This window comes from Pelodiscus sinensis, chromosome 5 (assembly GCF_049634645.1).
Source record: "Pelodiscus sinensis isolate JC-2024 chromosome 5, ASM4963464v1, whole genome shotgun sequence".
NCBI classification, from domain to species: Eukaryota; Metazoa; Chordata; order Testudines; family Trionychidae; genus Pelodiscus; species Pelodiscus sinensis.
In genome coordinates this window covers 11,800,994-11,821,572 of record NC_134715.1, presented here as the reverse complement: position 1 = coordinate 11,821,572, position 20,579 = coordinate 11,800,994, and the positions used below count along the sequence as shown (strand labels likewise).

Sequence of the window (20,579 nt, the reverse complement as noted above, 5' to 3'; positions counted from 1 at the left end):
TACACCTCGTTCCACAAAAATGGCGATTGGGGCTTTTTTGCGCAAAAGTGCATCTAGATTGGCACGGACGCTTTTCTGCAAAAAGTGCTTTTGCGGAAAAGCGTCCGTGCCAATCTAGACGCTCTTTTCCGCAAATGCTTTAAACTGAAAATGTTTCTGTTAAAAGCATTTGCGGAAAATCATGCCAGTCTAGACATAGCCACTGTGTATATAGTGCTTAGCACAATGGGGACCATATCTCAGCCAGTACTTTTACATGTGACTATACTACAAAAAATTGGGTCCCTGAACTTCAGTGTCCTTCCTCTGGTGTTGGAGCCTGCAACTAATTCTAAGGGAATGAAAACAGAATTATTTGCAGGTGCAACCTTTTACCTCTTGTCTCCTTGCATGTAGACATAGCTATAGATCCAACAGCCACTCCACAGCGTCTCCCTGCATTCTGGGACACTGAGCAGTTCCTACCTGGGGCACAGACACACACACACAAAGTTTTGGCATTCATACCCTCCCTGGGCAGAGGAACCAAATTGTTGTGGGGAAGAGGGAATGAGATCTGCCCAATTGTGAATACAGTACAACTCCTTTTAAATACTGTAATTTATTTTAATATGTAATCGTTAATGTGCTTTTCTCTTGCCTTGCAGCCCAATGTACAAAGAAGGGGATGTTACTCTGTTTGTTTTAAACCTCTATAATGCCACCAAACAGATGCAGTTACCCCATAACTTATCTAGTAAGCATATAGATGAATACCTTTTATTACCTCATGGAAAAGAGGGCATACTTTCCAGGTGAGAATACATTACCTTTTATTGTAAAATGTATCTTCACTATCATGTAGTTTAGCTATAAAAACAGGTCTCTAATTTCAATTTTTTAGGATAAAAACAGTTACTTTTCTGTTTGGGTTTTTTGTTTTTGTAAGTGCTGTCCTAAAACAAGGCACTGTTATAAATGTTAATGATATGGTAGCAAGAGAAACACATCCCTAAGCTTATCAGTGCTTTTCAAAGTACATTTTCCATCCAACTTGTGATTGTGAACAGTTAAACAAAAACTTTTACTTTTCAGTTTTCCTTAAAGTTATTCCACATAAATGTGTGTGTGTATGGGATGTACATAAATGCATATTGCTTGCAGGCAACGTATTAGATCCAGTAGACATTCTGCTATATCTTGTAAACTTGTAAGCCTTTAAGGAGGCGGGTACAGGAGGTTTAGTTACCTTAAGGCAACATAAATCTGCCTTAATTTCAACACTTTCGGTCATACCAAGTGAGCTTTGTGTTATGTGGTACGTTCAAAGCATAAATAACCCAACAACCTCTCTCCATGCAGGTCTGTTCAGTTGAATGGTCATGTCTTAAGGATGGTGGATAACCAAACACTGCCAGCACTTACTAAAAAACCCCTCCATCCTGGAAGTGCTCTTGGCCTTCCAGCTTTTTCATATGGATTTTATGTAATAAAAAATGCAAAAGCTATTGCTTGCATTTAAACATTGAACACATCCTCACAGGATGGCTGCAAGAGCATTGTGCCTGAAACTGAAGTTTGATTCCAACGGGTCAAGTTTTTGCAATAAGCATAATTTCTGGCAAGCTTCCTACAAATCTGCTGGGATGGCAGCAACAGCAAAACCTGGGGAAGGAGTGGGCATAAATGCATATTGAGTACTATGTATAAGAATCATATTGATGTAAACCTGTCAGAACATTTTCCCCAGGTTTTGGGGAAGTTGCTTCCTTCCTTTCTCTGACCCCCAGTGGTCCACTTAGCAGCAACTACTTCTCCATTCCGCACACTTCTATCAAAGGAGCTGAGTATGCTGTGCCTGCAGATCTACCAAAGAGTTTGTCTTCTAGATTATATACATTTTAAGCACAATTGTTATAGCAGACTTTTCATCTGAGAGCAGATATGGTTCATGAGGGCTTTTAAAAATATATTCCCCCACCCACACCAGTGTTTTTAGTTGTACTGTTCCTTTAATGTCCACAGAATGTGGGAGAGCAGAAGACAATCATGGGGAAGCTATCAATAGTTACTGAAGGTAATGAGCTTCTGACTTATTTGTGCACTAAAGGATGTCCAAAGGCCAGCTGTGCTTTTCAGCTGTTAGTTATGTTGGGGGTGAGGAACAGCGAAAGCAAGTAAATGGAAAATGAACAAAGGATTATCTAAATGAGAAGAGGGAAACAGTGAGGGAAAATGTTGAAATGTAGGGCTTATGTACACTTACAAGTGAAGCCTATGCCGACGAGAGCCCCTTCCCTGGGCATAAGTACTCCACCTCCCAGGGACATAGTGCTTTTTCCAGTAGGAGTGAGGTCAGTATAACTGCATTACTCCTGGATGTGGGTTATGATTCTGATAAAACTTTTCACTCTGCTTTACTGATTTTTTAGGATTACTATGATCTCCTTTTAAGATGGTTTCCTGACTCACAAATGTTATCAGTTTGAGAAGAAGTTACAGGTAAATAATGCTATGATGCAGCCCGTTCATTTATATTATTTATAAAATATGAGGAAGGGAAGGCACAGAGGGTGTGACTCCAAGCCCACTGAAGTCAGAAATAAAATTTCACTGGGCTTTGGATCACTCTCAGAATAATTAATTTAACCTTCCATGACTGTAAGAGACAGCTGATTTTTCCTAGTGAGAACTGAGAGCCCTTTCCAAGTATACAGGGCGTCCCTGTTATAAGACGTCTGGTATACATGCATTCTGTGCTAAAGTTGTTGATGCTTGTAGGAACTGATGCGTTATAAGTCCTTCCATTCCCTGCTCTTAAGTCGCACAGAAAAAACCCCACCAATTTGTGCAAATGGAAGTCAGTTGTGGGGGAAAAAAATTACCTGTTTTAAGTTATTTCACTATAAGGCCAAGTTTTTTGGAACGTATCTTAGACTTTTAGTGAGGACTGCCTGTATAAAGCTCAGGAGATCTGTGACGTTTCTTTCCGTCAGCAGAAGAAAATGTCAGCTGGAGCCTCCTTCTCTTGGTAAATTTTCAAAGCCTATTTTCCTTCTCCCTTAAACTTACTACATTATTCTACACAAACACCTTCTCAAGGCATCACTATACCTTTACTCAGGAACTACTTATTCTCTCAAATCTCAAAACACCAAGCAGAAATATAACAAAGCAAGCTACTGTCATTGATATCTGTACCTAATTTTTTAAAACCTACAAATCTGCTACAATGCAAACTCTCAATGCTTATTTTGGGATGTATCAGGGAAAAAATTCACATTACTGTGTTTTTTCTATTCAGGATTTGAAAGACACAGGGGCTGCGTCTAGACTGGCATGATTTTGCAGAAATACTTTTAACGGAAAAGTTTTTCCGTTAAAAGTATTTCTGCAAAAGCGCATCTAGATTGGCACAGATGCTTTTGCGCAAAAGCATCCATGGCCAGTCTAGACGCGATTTTGCGCAAGAAAGCCCCGGTCGCCATTTTAGCCATCGGGGCTTTTTTGCTCAAAACAGTTCTTCCCTGTCTACATTGGACTTTTTGTACAAGAAGCACTGATTTTGTACATTACAAAGTCAGTGCTCTTGCGCAAATTCAAGCGGCCAGTGTAGACAGCTGGCACGTTTTTACGACTGCTTTTGCGCAAAATCTTGTCGGTCTAGACGCACCCAATCAGGTAAAACAAGGAAATTTAGATTTTATTTTTAAAACAACTACTTTAAAAACATACAGTCCACTGAAATATAGTTATAACATTTTGTTTAAAAACTGCAAGGCTACGTCTACACTGGCCCCTTTTCCGAAAGGGGCATGCTAATCTTTATTTAAATCCCGTGGGGGGATATTTAAATCCCCCGCGGATTTCCCTATTCTGAAGTTTAAAATTAGCATGCCCCTTTCGGAAAAGGGGCCAGTGTAGACGTAGCCCAACAGAAACAGATAATTTATGTTCAGTTTAAAATATTTCACAGTGGTATTTGCAATCCAAAAATTTGTACTATTATGCTAATACATACATGCTCAGAAGTGAAATGGGCTATATACAAAAGAAAGACTGACAAATCTCTTTTCATTCTCCAAATTCAAATGGAAGAAGTAAACAGACAGCATAAATTATGAAAAATAAATCAGAACTTGTAAAGTTCTTAGTTACTACAATCTAAACAAAATTTTGAAAAACAAACATTTATTATTTTCTTTTAGCCTGACAGTATACTTTTCTGAACTGTTCTTAAAAACCAGCAACACAGCCAGTCCTGTTTGTATGTGAATTTTTAATAATTACTTATTTTAGTAACATTTATATTAGTTTGGTAATTGTGGCTTTCTTTAGGATATCAATTTAAAAACTGGAAACACAGCCCTCACTTTTTGTTTTAATTCTGTGATTTTTTTATATTTGCACATTTTAATAAAATAATTTATCATTTTAGTAATTGTGGTTTTCTTTAGAAGGTTCATTTTTAGCTTATTAACATCTGAGAAAAGTTCATCCTCAGTCAGATTTTTTTCTTTTAATCAAAGCTCCTCCAGCTGTCTCTTAAGATTTCCTATGAGTGTAAGAGAGAAAAAAAATAAAAGAACCTCATCTGAAGCGCATAACCTTTTATTGTGATACATATATTTTTGTGAGACATCATAAAAGATCACCTGACAAACACTGGTTTTATAGTGTGACGCAGATGAATACAAAACAAGGGTTAATGGTACAAATGCAAGAGAACATGATGACAGGGCTTATGATGTCAACATGTAAAGCATTATGAAAGTATCATTTTTAAACGTATAGCCTCTTTTTTAATAGATAATCATCATTATGGAGGCAACAATTAGTGATATTTAGAACTTAGATAGGGATTTTTAACCTCAAAACACTTTATCAACATCAATCTTTATAATACTCTCTGAAGAGTGCTACAAAAGGAAAGATTTTTAGCTTTCGCATGCTATTCTTCCCTTCATCCCCAGAATTGGGAGGAAGGGGAATTCAGGTTCACACCCCTGAGATAGGTTAAGCAAACATAACATAATCATCAAAAATTCTGTGTTTTAAACTAGTATTTTCCAGAACATAGTTATCTCCCAGGAACTTACCTAGTCCAGTTACTTAAAGTAAGTCCTTAAGCATGAAGCAGCATTTGGCAACCAACTTGCTTATGTGATCACCCTCCTCTCTGTTTAGGTAAGGTGTTTACAACATTCTTTCCCTTGAAAAGATAGCAAAATTCTGAGCTGGGCTCATTAAAATGAGAGATGTTCGCATGATGGCTCCTTTTTCTATGGTATATGTATGTGAAGTGGAGAAATGACGTATTGAGGTGGGAGGAAATCCAAGCAGTTGGGAACTTTGGGAAAATGTGACTCTGAAGTGGGCCATTTGAGGCAAGCTTCCAGAACAATTCCCCATGTGTGAACACCAAAGTCTTTCGGAGGAACAGGTAACACAGAACATTAGGCAAAAGTTCTTAGTGAACCTTATAAAATACAGGCAGCTTGAAAATTGTATTTGCATCTGCAATGTTTGTACTTAAGAGGATTTACCAGTAACAGCAAAGGAGCTGAAAATCAACAACAAATGAAAAAAAGCTGTATGTGTGTCAGTTCAGAGCAACTACATCTGTAATCAGGCCTGCTGATGGGGAAGGGAAGACACAAGGGGCAACTGGCCTGCGGATTCCAAAGGGCCTGAGGATCCCAGCTGCCACTACTGTGTCAGTAGCCAGAGCCCTGGACCCTTTAAATTGCTACCAGAGCCCCAGGCGGCACACTCCTGGCAGCATGGAGGAAGCTAACCCAAGACCCTGCCCCTTCTGAGGGCATGGTGCTGGTCCCACCCTCCACTCTCCCCCCAACCTTGCCTAGGGGCCTGATGAGTCTCACAGCCCCACTGCCTATATTCACTTTCTGTGATCCAGCAAAGGTGTCCACTCTAGGTTTCCAGCTTACCTGGCCATTATCTCTCTTGAACTGACACCTGTCTTGCTGTCTCCTGACTGGTATTTTCAAGCTGCATGATCCCCATTACTGTACTCTGATATCTCCAGCAAAAGTAGGGGGGCCATCAAGGTACCTAAAGAATAGAGGACAGTTGTACTTAGTGCATGGGAGACCTAAGGCAGGAGGATATGGGAGTGGGGCATAAGCTTGAGTGGGGAGGGGGAAAGGCCACCATTTTGGGAGAGGGCTACAGCTGCTAATACTGGGTTGCTGCAGCACTTCTTCCTCTGACTCTCAGGGAGTAAGAGGAAAGTTCACAGATTGCTGCATTCCTCCTCTGCTCTCCCCCTCTGTTCTCCCCTCAGCAGCCAGGAGCAAAGAGGAAGGCACAAGCTGAGCATTTTCCCTTGCTCCCTAATAGTCAGAGGAAGAAAAGGCAACTGCACCCCAGACCTCCCAAAAGGGCAGCCTGGGGAGAGACTAGAGTATGACACACCTCCAGCTAGCCCCTTTCATCTGCTTACCTACCTGCTGCTTAGCAAGGCAGCCTGCAGGAGAGCCCCAGGAACCCAGCCTGTCTGGAAGCAGCTGTAGCTGTGTGCTCAGAAGCTGGCTTCTTGTTGCTGGAATGCTGTACCAGGGCACACTGGCTTACCTTCATTTCTGGTCTGGAGAGAAAAACAGAGGACACAAGGGTGTCAGTTTCATATCAAACAAAACATCACAAAGAAAATATATTCAAAACAATAAAAGAATCTACATTCATGCCTATAAGCTTAACAGAGATCACACCAAGCCCATCATGGAACAGTCCTTCAAAAACCCTATCCAGGGATTTTCACTGTAGTTTCAAGTTTGTCAGAGCTTAAGTTCAGAACAAGCTCCCAGTCTTATGGGCCTCAATAGGCCAAATCCTTCTAACGCCTCCATAGAGCAGGAATCCAGTTTGTGTGCCAAAGCAGGAAAAAGGTTCTGAACCTGTTTAAAACTAGGCTATTGATACAAAAATCCTTTCTTTTTCTGCTGAACTTTGGAGAAGCCACTTTGAACTAGTATATGTTCATCTCTCCAAAGGGTGGCAGCAAAGTGCTAATAACTGTCGGAATTTGAATAAGCTCACCACCACCTCCTAGTGAACTTATATACAATTCCATGATAACACACACACAACGGATATTTAATACAACAGACCATAAAGGTATGAAACCTAATTTAATGTTAAAGTTCAATAAATTTATCTTACTTTCATAAAGTGTGCTCAAGTCATCATCAATCTGCCATAGTACAAGCAGGCAGAAAAAAGTGAACTGGAGTATTTTTGAAGTTTCAGGGGGTAGCTGAGTTAGTCTGTACAGGATAAACTTAAACAACAAATGGTCTGGTAACACTTCATAAACTAACAAAACATGTAGCTGGTATCATGAGCTTTTGTGGGCACAGCCCACTTCTTCAGATGACTGGAATGTACACTTTCTATGCGATTGCTATCATTTGATCCTTAGCAATTTCTTTTTAGCTATCCAATCTTCAGGTGCTTATAGATTACCAGATCTGCTTCCTTGCTTTTCCCTTTGATATTTTCATACTCTCTGCTCCTTGTTTCCCGCTTCCATCCTTTTTTTCCCCTCCTCGCTCTCCCTATTTATTTTGGGTCTGCACATCTTAAACTCAAAACTCCTGTCATCTGAAGAAGTGGGCTGTGCCCATGAAAGCTCATGATACCATCTACATGTTTTATTAGTCTATAAAGTGCTACCAGACCATTTGTTGTTTTTGAAGTTTATGGAGTATTTCTGGTTTTGCTCTCTGAACTACCCAAAAGCCCCAGCTAAACATTAAAAGAAAAGCCAAGAAAAAAAACCCTTAACCATTAAAAGAATTGTTTTAAAATGCATGCTAAATGCATGCTAAATAGTAAATGCATGCTACACAGTACTCTATCTGAAATAATGCTTTAAGTAAATTGTTAATCTTAAAAAAAAGTAATTGGACAGCATCCCTTTAATTTATGTGATAATCTAGGTTCCAATTCTACAACATTTTAGTTTGCAGGATTGGGACCACAGGCTGAACCAAATGCTAATCTTCTGACTTTTGAATAATCATTTCTGCCTTTTCAAATAATAAATCTTTAGACACCATGCATATTCTGAAACCAACAAATCAAAAAACAAAACCAGTACAAGACAGTCAATTATTATTGCCAGAAATATGACTAGGAATTAGGAAGGGAGAAAGGATGGTAAACAGAAAATCTAAAGCACTTCCACAAAAACTCATTCTGAAATGATTTTATGGAAACTAATCAGGGAGGATTGATTTAAATCAAGGTGATTTAAATCACACACAAAAATAACTGATTTAAATCAAGTTACCAAAATAACTAAGACAGACTATGCTTAGTGCACTTAATTTTGGCATAAGCCCCATTGAACTCACTGGCACCTCTGTTTTTTGAGAAAACAAGTACAGGATGGGGTTCCCTGGAAAAGCTAATTTATGCTGAAGTAAAATAGGGAATAGAATCATAGAGCTGGAAGAGACCTCAGGAGGTCATCAAGTCCAGCCCCCTGCCCAAGGCAGGACCAATCCAAACTAAATCAACCCAGCCAGGGCTTTGTCAAGCCAAGACTTAAAAACCTCTAGGGATGGAGATTCCACCACCTCCCTAGGTAACCCATTCCAGTGCTTCTAGTAAAATAGTTTTTCCTAATATCCAACCTAGACCTCTTCCACTGTAACTTGAGACTATTGCTCCTTGTTCTGCCATCCATCACTACTGTGAACAGCCCTTCTCCACGGGGGCCGAGCCCCCCACCCGCGCAGGGAAGCCCTTCGTGCGCGCGCGCCTGCCCCGGGGCCAACTCCCCCCTCCACGCAGGAAAGCCTTGCGCGCACCTGCCCCGGGGCCACCCCCCTCCCGCAGGAAAGCCTTGCGCGTGCGCCTGCCCAGGGGCTGACCCTCCCCTCCCCGTCGCGCCAAGCCCCCCCCCCCACGCCGGAAGCCGACACTACCTCCGTCTTCTCTTGAGGTAAGTAGTGGAGCTTCTGGGGGGGTGGGAGGGAAATGGGGGCGGGGCTGACAGGACGCCTCGGGAGCGACTGGTCGAGGCCTCGAGATCGACCAGTAGCTCGCGATCGATCGGTTGGTGACCACGGGTTTAGATTGTGACTTAGGACAAGAGGGGTTGGTGACCTGGGCGGGGGGGGGGAGGGGCGTGTTGGGATGCAGGGGGTTGGATTGTGACCAGTGTTCCCTCTAAGCTGCCTGGCAGCACAGCTTCACTGGTGATTAATCATTCCTGCCTAGTAAGAGGCTCATGGCTCTGTGCAAAGAGCAGACTGACTAGGTGGGTCTGATTCATCACCCGTGAATATGTGCTGCAGGGAATCTTAGAGGGAACACTGTTTGTGACCTAGGGTGCAGGGATTTGGGTTGTGACCTAGTGCAGGGGTTTGGGTTGTGACCTAGGGCAGGGGATTAGGGTGCAGGGCCTGGGAAGAGATATAGGCTTAGGAGGGGGGCACAGGGTTTGGCTTATGTGGGCTAAGGGGGGCAGCAGTGGGAAAGCAGAGGGTGGGGCTGGGGTGCCAGAGGCAGGCTCTGGCAGGGAGACTTATCTGTGAGACTCCCAGCCAGCAGCCCAGCATGTTTCTCAGGCAGGAGCTTGCTTGCCTGCTTCAGAGCCGGAGGAGGGGGGGGAGAGGTGCTTTACGTGATGGCTGTTCTTGAAACAGAGAGGTCCCATTGGCCAGACAGGGGCAGATGAGAGTTTTGCGGGGCCTAGGGCAGCACAATTTTGCATGACCCCTTTTGGAGAAAAAATAGAAAAAAGGCGTTAAATGTGCACATGAAAGGCTATTTTCATATTAAATGTGAATTGGGTAAATTTGATAGAAACTTAATTTAGCTGGATAATTTCTATTTTAATTACAGGCAGTCCCCGGGTTACATGGATCCAACTTACATCGGATCCCTACTTACAAACGGGGTGAGGCAACCCCGCACTAGCTGCTTCACCCCAGCAGACCAGGGAGACGCGTAGCTAGCGCCCCCCCCCAGCAGACCAGGGAGACGCGGAGTGGCTTTTCTCAGCAGACACCTCAGCTTGAGAATAAAGGACTGAGGGAAGTGAGGTGTGGGAGAATAAAACTGAGCTCTGGAGAAATGTTTGGCTAGAGTTTCCCCTACAATATGTACCAGTTCCGACTTACATACAAATTCAACTTAAGAACAAACCTACAGTCCCTATCTTGTATGTAACCCGGGGACTGCCTGTATATTGTAATTCATTCTTAAACAAAATTCTGCATTAATAATTAACATTTTTCATTTGTATTTAAATCTATTATATATGTCCAGCTCTTTTGGCAGCACATTCTTCAATTATGTCATTAAAGTTCATTTCTTTACACAGGTCATTTTCAAAAAAGTTTAACAATCCTCCTTCACAAACAAATGTAACAGCAGCCACATGACAAATATGTGTGATTGAGGACTACAAACATTAAGCAGTACATTCACCTGCCAACGTGAATTTTAAACCCCTACAGCAGTGAATCCTGCATGATTGTACTCTCAATACTCCTATTATGCTGCATCCTTTTAGACCTTTAGAGAAAGGTTTTCAAAATCACAAATAGCAATTAGGGCCAACTGAAATAGCCTAATTCTAATGAAAACTCAGAGCTGGAAGTCCAACTTTATCAGATCTCCCATCTATATGTATGTTACAATTTCTCATTTAAGGAACACATTTTCAGAAACATGCAAATGAACATATCCCAGATTCAGCCCTTCTGGCTATCTACATATTACTTCGTAGCTGGCCACAAAGTGAGACAAAGTTGTAATGTGTTATATGCACATACACTATAATTATATGCAATGTAATCTGGTGGAATATGCATTGCCTGTAACCTGGAGTGATTTCTATCATGAAGACCATGTAGCTCAACAAAAGAAATAGTCTGTAAAACGTAAAGGGTGTGTCCCTCCCCCCTCCCCCCCCCCAGCATAGCTATTAACTGGCTACAGTGAAGAGTGGGGATAATGTTTTATCCGAAGTTCCTTCCTATCTATGTCCAGGAGACTTTTCTTTAGCTGTTCCTTTAAAGGTGATGTAAAGGCAAAACCAGACACAACCTGAGTTCCTACCTCCTTCTACCAATAGTAGCCTCTGATATTATATTTGGCATTAGTAATTACTGATGCTAGCTGGCGCTTTCTCACATAAAACACTGCCTTAGTACTCATTTCAAGACCCCACGAGAGGAAAACCTCTCAACAGCTTGTTCAGGTCTTCAAGTCTTTCTAGAGCTATAGATGGCACAGCACAGTTTGGCTCTTCTTAGGCTCCCCAGGACTTCTCTCCCCATAAAACGTTCTTAGTCCTCAAATAGTACAACAAACCAAATTATCAACAGGCAAAATTTCTGCAACCCCTCAGGGAGCAGCTTATACAGCCTAATCACAGAAAACATACAGCTCCACCCAAAATGAACAAGACTTTACCTATGCAATTTCCTTTCCTCCTAAGCAGCCATAAACTACTTTCAATATCCCTTTTTTGTCTCAACAAACTAGAATATTTAAGCATTTTTACTATAACCCGAGAACTGAGCATCCTGACTGGCTAATAGGAGTACAGCTCCACTGACCCAATGAGAATGAGGATCCTAAATAAACCAATGAGACAGCCTCTTTTCTTTCCTTCGCTCTGTTCACCTCTACTGTCACCACAAAGAGCTGAAGTGGCCAGTGTCCGATCTTTCAGAAGGCATGAACAGAAAAAAGGCACTTGCGTGGTGATCTATCACTTGTCCTCTAGTCCCAGAATCTGGCATTACAAGTTTAGGGACCTCTAGAACATGGGGTTGGATCCTTGATAATCTTGTCTGATAAATTCACCCGCTCCGTTTAAAAATCATTCCTCCGCACCCGCACCAAATCATCTGTTGAATTCCTTCATATGTCGGTTGATTTGTTCATTTGTTCCTGTTCCTCTTTCAGTTTAGAGACAAGGTGGGGAAATTTAACATTCATTGAGAGAAAAAAAAATCAAATACTGGTTCAGTCTGAGCGCAGAACTATGGGTGTGTACAAAGCTTTGGTGTTGTTGTCTCCCCCCCCCCCGCTTTCTTCCCCCCTTCACCTTGCTCCCAAGCTACGATGGGTCATTCCTTAGGAGCAAGGCTAGAGAAAGAAACACCCTCCGGCTCCAATCAAGATACCTGGCTGGTGTAGAATAACGGGAGGCCTCAAGTGGCTCTTGGGATTTCAGGGTTTCAGATACACACTTTTCGAGAAGAGCCAGATAGGCTGAGACATGAGGGCCAGGAAGTTGATTTGGTTGCGTCAGGGTCCAGGCTATATTAGCAGCCTGCAGCAGCTCTGGCTTCCAGTGGGTAGCGTGAAGGGCTTCGCTGAAAGCACCTGGCAGTGGAGAGCTAACTGGCTTCTAAAGAAGAAGGGCGGGGTGGTGCTGGCTGCCGGAGAAACTGCGCCCCCTCTGCGCTGCGATGAATGCAGCGCAACTGGGCGCTGCTGCTCCCACGGCATCTGCAACCTCAGGCAGCCAAAAGAAAAAGAGAAAAAAGAAACCGCCCAGAAGACAGTGGCTCCTCCTGAGGAGCGTGGACTTCTCCAAGAACTGCAAGGGCTTCTCCTTGGCGGTCATCAAGAAGGAGCGGGCCGCGACTAGGGTCCATGTCCAGGGGAACAAAAGCCGCATCAAAGCACTCAAGGACACTTCAAAGCGGGGCCTATTGAAGCGCGGGGCCCGGGGCAGCCACCCCGCTCGCCCTGCCCTATATCCGCCACTGTGGCCAGAAACAAGCCAAAAGGATTGTCCTGGGGGCAGGCGCAGCCATGTGTCTGTCTTTGCACATGTTACTTTTCAGTCTACTGAGAAACAGTACTTGAAAGCCTGAACTTTGAAGAAGAGCAAGCAGTTAAGCTTGACAGATCAGAGACATTAATTCATTTTTATGAGACTGTACGTGTATGTGTAGCATGTTTATGATGAGATTTAATTGTAACTTATTTTTAAATGAGAAATTTAGTATTTTATTGATTTTAAAAATAAAATCCAATTTACATTAAAAAATCCGTTTTAATTTTTTTTAATAATCAATTTTTATTTACCCTGAATCTAATTATAGTGATTGCAAATGTCTGCCTCACCATATCATTGCATTGATTATTGCTAAGTGTACCTCTGACTAATATCCAACATTGAGGAAATTTTCACTTTTCTGAAATCTCTTTGTGGTAAGTTGCATTCTGAAACAAAGAACAACTTTGATTATTGAACTCAGAAGTACTTGAAGTCTATTTCTGAAGATTAGCTATATTGTAGCATAAAAACTTTATGCACTGCAATATTTTATACACATTAATACATGGTGTCTACTACTGCTATAATTAAAATCAATGGCAATTTGACCATTGATTTAAATTGGCGCAAAAAAGGTTTTTGCAATGTAAATGCTGCCTTTCTGATTATGTAAAGGAGTCATCAGGCCTTTTTACATCTGATATACATTGCTGACTGTATGCAGTAATAAATCCACATGATTAATAGTGGATCACTAGGAATAGCAATCCTTTAAAAATCTATCCATTACATCTACATGCTGGCTAACAAAGGAACTCCTAGTACCATCTTTTTACCATAGAATTACACTGTAACTAGACTTTGATTGAAGACTTTCCTTTAATTTTGCTATAAATGGAGGTTCGCTCCACCAGTGTGCAGCAGCTGTGTGTTCCTTATGAGCTGTTTTACTGTCCTACAGACTACTCCACAGCTGAACAATGAATAAACTGGGTGACACTCTTAAATGTACTGTTTACCTATTTTTCCAATTCTTCTTCTTAGGATAATTTCAGTGGCTTTAAAGTTCAGTTTGAAGAGCTTCTGTCAGGACTATCATGGTGAAAAGGAGTGAGGTTGTGGCATAAGACACACCTTAGCTTCCTGGGGAGGTATAGAGGCCACAAAATCATGATGATTTGATTCTCAATACTGTACAATTGCCCAAAGCTTCTTTTATAAGCAGGCCCCTGCTATAAATGACTCTAGCTAAGTGAGAATATAAACCTTTTGCATAGTGAGAGACCGGACCCAGCTAGGGATGTTAGATATCAGGTAACTGAATAGTTGTGTAACTGCATGAATTCCTATTGGTTACATCACTATTTGATAGTCCCTGGTGGAGGGGCCAGTAGCTAGCGCGCTGTGGCTGTGGACAGAGGCTGGTCCGGCAGCAGCTCCTGTCCATGGGGAGTCCGAGCTCCCCACAGACAGAAGCTGCTCCAGCCTCTGTCCGCGAGGAGCTCAGATACTACGTGGACTGGGACTGTTGCTGGGAGCCAGGCTCACCGTGGACAGAGGCTGCTCCATGGGAGGTAGAGCAGCCTCTGTCCACTGGGAACTCAGAGCTGTTATGAACAGAGGCTACTTCGTGGCAACTTCCCCTGTCCCTCCCCCCCCCCCCCCGCTGCCTCTGATAGAGGGAGCAGCACAGGGGGCGGGGACAAACAGCAACACGAAGCTAGTGTTGGGGGAGAAACCGGAAAATTTATTAGGAGCTTGGCACGGTGCTTTGATCCGGCTGGCGCGAGGCTGGGCACAGCCTTGCGGCATGCCACTATGATCCGGCCGGCCAGGAGCTGAGCTGGGCACCTGATGGCCTCTGCGGCGTGGGGGTTGCAGCTCCAACAAGGATGCGCACCACTGTGCTTGACCTTTCTGGAAGCTTCCAGCGCGTCTCCCCAGATGGAGCCTGCGATGCAATAGGTTTGTAGCGTCTCACCAGATAGCGCTTAAGTGATTTGGTCAATGAAATGATTTGGTCATTAAAGATTAAAGGCACCAAGAAAACCATCAACAAGTCCTGGACAGAAGAGAAAGAAAGTTGTGTTGACTCTAAGTAAAAAACTGGACATTATAAGGCATTTAGAAAAAGGTGTAAATAGAAAAGTGTTGATGGATGAATATGTTGGTGGTTCAACAATTTATGACATTAAGGCCCAAAAGGACGAACTTTTAACATTTTTTGCACAATCAGAGACCAAGGAAGGACTTGAAAAATGCCATAAACTGAAATTGGAACAGCTTGACAAAGCGTTGAATGAATGGTTCGCACTGAAAAGTTCCGAAGGACATCCAATTTCAGGGCCAGTGCTGGTTGAAAAAGCAAAGGACTTTTATAAACAAATGGAGTTGACTGAGCCTTGTGCATTTTCTGAAGGGTGGCTGCAGTGTTTTAAGCTTCGACGTGGCATCAGAAGATTGGATGTGTCTGGAGAAAAAGAATCGGCAGGTCATGAAGCTGCCGAAAGTTATTGTGAATCTTTTAAGAAATTGGTCTCTGAAAATGAACTAAGTGCAGATCAAATATATAATGCGGATGAAACTGGCTTTTTGTGATGTTGTTTGCCAACTTCAGCTCTGGCTGGTGAAGGTGAGTCTTCTGCTTCAGGATTCAAGCAGAATAAGGATTGCCTGACTGTTCTTACTTTTGCTAATGCCTCTGGGAATCATAGAATCAAACTTTTAGTTATTGTAAAATACGTTAAGCCTAGAACCCTTAAAGGAGTTATTCATTTGCCTATAGAATGCAAAACACAATATAATGCATGGATGGATTGTGATATTTTCTCAAGTTGGTTCCATCAAGCCTTTGTGCCTACAGTCAAAGAGAATTTAAGAAAATTAAACAAGCCAGAAGACAGTAAAGTCATCCTACTTCTAGACAACTACAGAGTTCATCCTTCTGAAACGGATTTGGTTTCAGGAAATATTTTCACTGTCTTCCTTCCTCCCAATGTAACATCTCTCATACAACCAATGGATCAAGGAATTATTCAAAATCTTAAATTAATCTGCAAGAAAGACTTCATGCAACAGTTGATCCAGGAGGCAGCATCAAGGAATTTCAATCCCAGTATGCAATCAAATATGCCATCTTAATGATGCTTGTGCATCGGATACAGTTAAGAGTCAAACTTTAAGGAGATCTTGGAGAAAATTATGGCTGAATTCTATATTCACAGAGGGGTCATCTGATGAAGAAAATTTTGAAGGCTTCAATGTCAGAAGGAAGACTGAAAATACAGATATCAAAATTTGAAGCAAACTGAGCCTAACAACCCACTCAAGAATCTCACAGAAGATGAAGTCGAAGAATGGGCTAACATGAACAATAATGCAGAAGTTACCTACAGCCCTAGTGATGCTGAAATCATAGAAAAAGTTTACAACCCAGAAAAGTCTTTGCCACCTGAGGAAGAAGAACCTGAAGATAAAACTTTCTGCGCGGATGTAAGTTCAGGTCTTTCAACTTTGATCAACTTTGCTGAGTAGCATTCTTTTTCATCTCAAGAAATAATGCAGCTATATAATTTTCAGAAGAACTTTATGCTCAAAAGACAGCAGGCCTGTAAGCAGGCTGATATCAGGAAATTGCTGCAGAGAGTTTCTGTACCTTGTGCAGCTACACCTTTTACATCTACATGTACCAGTGATTTGGATCCAGAGACTGACTAAATGTTTAGTTCTAATTTATGTTACTGTGCCTTATAATAATTATAGTACTGTTTCTTTTTAATAGAATAAGACTAAATTGTACTTGTTCAATTGTCCCATACATCCTTAGCATTGTGTTTATGTTGATTACAATATAGTTTACATTGGTAGATATAAAAAAATTGAGTGTTACTATTATTGTCCATTGGTTTTTCCTAGGTTGATGGGACCCTCAGATAACTGGAATTTTTAGATTACCGGAACGCCCTAATCTCCAAGTGTGCCAGATAACACAGGTTTTACTGTATTAGGTTAAATTAATCCATCCACCTGTTAATAGATGACTGTTCTCTACTCTGTATCCTCTGTTGTTTTGTTCAATCTTTGGGAGACTATTCCACAGTAAAACATCTCTCAGTCAGGAAGTTTTTCTTAATATTCAGCTAATTTTTATTTTTGTAAATTCCTTTAATTATCTTTAGGTATATTTGTTTCTTGCCTTAAACACTTCCTCTTACTGAATTTTTACTGTCATCGATTATAGATAGCTATTATGTCCACCCTATTAGTCAACATTTATAACTCTAACTTCTCCTTGAAGTCAATCTTTTCAGTTCCCCAATTGTTCTTTGCTGAACTCATTATAATTTGCTTAAGTGTTTCTGATGCTCAGTAGCCCAGAACTGAACACATTATACTAGGTGTAGTAGTCTCAGAAGTTCTCTCTAAAACAAAGAAAGGCAGTACCTTGCACAACAAAAATGCAGCTTTCACTATGGACAGTCTGCTAACTTCAGTAACCAAAATACATTTGTATTTTTTTACACCCTCTCATACTGCAGAGGCTAACAGCTCTGAGATCTTATGCCTGGATGGACAGCTCCAATCAGACACATCCAGACTGACCCACCGTCAGGGAACAGAGGGCACGAAAGGGACAGTTGTCCTGGAGCCTGGTGATTTGGAGCCCTGGGCCCTTTAGAATTGCTACAGGAACGCCACGCTGTGGGCTCTGGATGACTCTAAGGGCCCGTGGTGGGAGAGTACCCCTTTTGCCAGAGGCCTTACCCCTTGGGTGCTTCGCAATGCTACATTGCAATAACCTACAATTTGATTTGCTCACAATCACTTGTCAGTACGCAGGACATACCGTCTGACTAAAATAGGGGTGGGCAAACTTTTTGGCCCGAGGGCCACATCAGGTTATGGAAATTGTATGGTGGACTATGAATGCTCAGAATTGGGGTTGGGGTGTGGGAGGGAGTGAGGACTCCGGCTGGGGGAGCAGGTGTGGGGTGGGGCTGGAGATGAAGCGTTTGTGGTGCAGGAGGATGCTCTGGATGGGATTGAAGGGTTTGGAGGGAATCAGGGCTAGGGGTTGAGGTATGGGGGGAGCCTTAGAAGTGCAGGCTATAGGCTGCATTTACCTCTGAAAACAGCTGCCATGTCCCCCCTCCAGCCAGCTTCTATGTGGAGACGTGAGGTGTGCCTCTGCACTGTCCTGTCTGCAGATGCTAGCAGCTCCCATTGGCTGCAGTTCCCAGCCAATGGGAGCTCTGGGGGCAGCAGTTGGGGTAGGAGCAGCACATGGAGCTCTCTGGTTGCCCTTATGTGTAGGAGGTGAAGGGGGGGCATGCTGCTGCTTCTGGGAGCCATGCAGGGCCATGGCATGTGCGGAGAAGGACAAGATCCAGACCCCGATTCCCAGCAGGAGCTTGAGGGCCGAATTAAAATGGCTGATGGGCCAGATGTGGCCCACAGACCATAGTTTCTCATCCAAAAGCCACAGCCTTCACCCAGCAACTCCGTCCCCAGCAGCCTGTCAGCAGACACACTCTGTCTTGCAGCAGCATTAGCTTCTATTTGCAAAATGATCCCAACACACTCCCTGTTCTGAAATTTACTCCGGAAAAATGTTTGTTTTGTAATGTCCAATCCTCGCCTGGACAATCCAGATATACTAGCTTTTGTTGGTGCTCTAAAGGGCAAGTACATAACATTGCTACTTTAAATGAATCCAAATAATTCACAACACTGGATTCATTGTAATTAAAGAATAAAACAAATGTACTTAACTATAAAGAGCTGGATTTCAATGAGAACAAGTAATGAGGCAGTAAAGTCAGAAATGGTTAAAAGAAAAATAAAGCTAAAGTACTACAGCACTACCTATACCAACAAGAGGATTCTCCCATTGGCATAGGTAATCCATCTCCCTAAGAGGTGTTAGCTAGGTTAACAACAGAATTTTTCTATTCACATAGTGCTTTTTACAGGATTAAAGTCAATTCAATTATGCTGTTCAGGCATGTGTTTTTTCACACTCATATGACACAGTTCTGCTGACCTAATTTTCTAGTGTAGATAAGGCTTACATTTGTTTTTGTACTGATTTAGTTCTTATACCAGTTTGTATCCTGTCAGAGAGGTAACTACTGCAATTTCTGTACTTTCTCCTAATTAGAGAATAGACCAGCCTATAACAACTGCTCTTGACAGAGATGTGAGGAAGGCAATACTTCATGAAATCTGCTAGGTTATGTCTACACTTGCACCCTAGTTTGGACTAGGGATACAAATGCAGGCACTTGAAATTGCTAATGAAGCAGGGATTGCTAATGAAGCAGGATTCCAACCAGGAAGTAACATTAGTTCGAGGGGTTTGGTTCGAACTAATGCGTCCCAGCACACACTTCCTGGTTCAACTCAGCTGTGATTCAAACTAGTGTGCCGGCAAGATCTTGCTAATGAAGCATGGGATATTTAAATCCCTGCTTCATTAACAATTTCGAATGCCTGCATTTGCATCCCTAGTCTGAACTGCTTATGAATGGGAGAGGGAAAGAGCCTCATCTTCTAATATATTCCTTAGGTGAGGGGAATTATTTAAGGATGGGTGCATTGCTTGGTCAAGGGCCTTTGACACAAATGGTCATGGTCAGAGGTGGCCCGCTTTCTGGGGCTGTAGAAAAGTACACAGTACCACTCAGCCCCTCATTCTAGGTGAGTGCTCCAACTATTGCACTCAAAAGTTCTAGGGTGGGTTATAAGCAGTCCCATCTCCTCTTCTGGCTGTAGTGTGTGCAGGAAGGCAGGTGTCTAGCTTAGTCCCACAAGAGATGCCTGACCCCAGGTGACTGTTTCCTAGTATGTATTGCTAATTAGAGGGAGCCATCTCTTATATAGCCATCTATCTCCTACCTACACCATTCATATTGGCATCTCCTATTGGCTTGTTTAGCAGCTCCCCAACTAGCAAGCTAGCTTTATGAATTGCATCTTTAGGTAGCTATTTCTCCCTATTTGTAGTATCAGGAGCTTAGGCACCAAAGTGTTCTTGATGGACTGCAGTATTGTTCCTTTGACCTTCTAGGCACTATGATCCTTTAAGTGCAACACCTACGTACCTTTGTGAATCCCACCCTTAATCTCTATGCTTCTATTTCCCCATCAGTAAATTGGGATAATGATGTATAATTACCACCCAGGGTTAGTGTGAGGCTTACTCACTGTTTGGGAAGTACTTTGAGTTCTTCAGATGGAAGGTGCTTTCAAAGCATTGGCATCCATAAGTAATGATATATATGTAATAGGGTTGCTCCCTAGCCGGTTTCCAACTGGCTTGGATGGTTTTTCTACTGCTTTGCGGGCTGCAGTGGTTTCCCTCCCACTTATCTGTAAGCTATTCAAATAGGCAGCTGCACAGGTGGCTGTGCTGCAATGTAACTACTCCTTGGGTCATAGGGCTGGGAGAGCTGCCAGTGCCGCACCCAGGCCCTGCTCCGTGCGCTGCTCGCTCTGCGTGCCCACACGGATCCTGCGCCTCTTGGCACCGGGACGCGAGCAGGATGGGAGTGGGAAGCAGAACAGCTCCCCCCCCCACCAGTTTGCTATCCCCTAGCAGTGCACAGCGGGGCCAGGGCGGGGGAGGTGCAGACTGGGGGTGGCCAGTCGCATGGCGGTAGCAGCCGAGAAGGGGAAACTGGGGACTGGCTGGTGGCGGGCGGGCCCGGGCCCGTTTTTCTGAGCCGAGGAGTTGGGACGTGGCCGCTGCTCTGAGAGGAGGTTGGCGGCCAGGAGACGTTTGGGAACCAAGCGCGGCGCTGGGGGCCACAGCGGCGGC

The 20,579-nt window shown here is 42.9% G+C and overlaps 1 protein-coding gene and 1 long non-coding RNA gene across 4 annotated transcripts in view; one reads left to right on the top strand and one right to left on the bottom strand.

Annotated features, from left to right (window-relative positions):
* The window catches only part of HPSE (heparanase), a 35,611-nt gene extending 31,195 nt beyond the window's left edge, over positions 1-4,416 (top strand). For all 3 annotated transcript variants that reach the window (XM_075929506.1, XM_075929505.1, XM_014570808.3), the window contains 2 exons: positions 648-794; positions 1,342-4,416. In XM_075929506.1, coding sequence (XP_075785621.1) covers positions 648-794; positions 1,342-1,501 — 307 coding nt within the window. In that variant the 3' untranslated portion in view covers positions 1,502-4,416. The remainder of the gene's footprint in view (positions 1-647; positions 795-1,341) is intronic.
* A 158-nt stretch (positions 4,417-4,574) lies between these two features.
* Positions 4,575-20,210, bottom strand: LOC112544904 (uncharacterized). The gene is made up of 4 exons (XR_003088269.2): positions 19,967-20,210; positions 6,446-6,589; positions 5,931-6,054; positions 4,575-5,542 (listed from the first exon to the last, which is right to left on the bottom strand). It is a non-coding gene; the product is annotated as an uncharacterized LOC112544904 (long non-coding RNA).
* Positions 20,211-20,579: the final 369 nt, after the last annotated feature.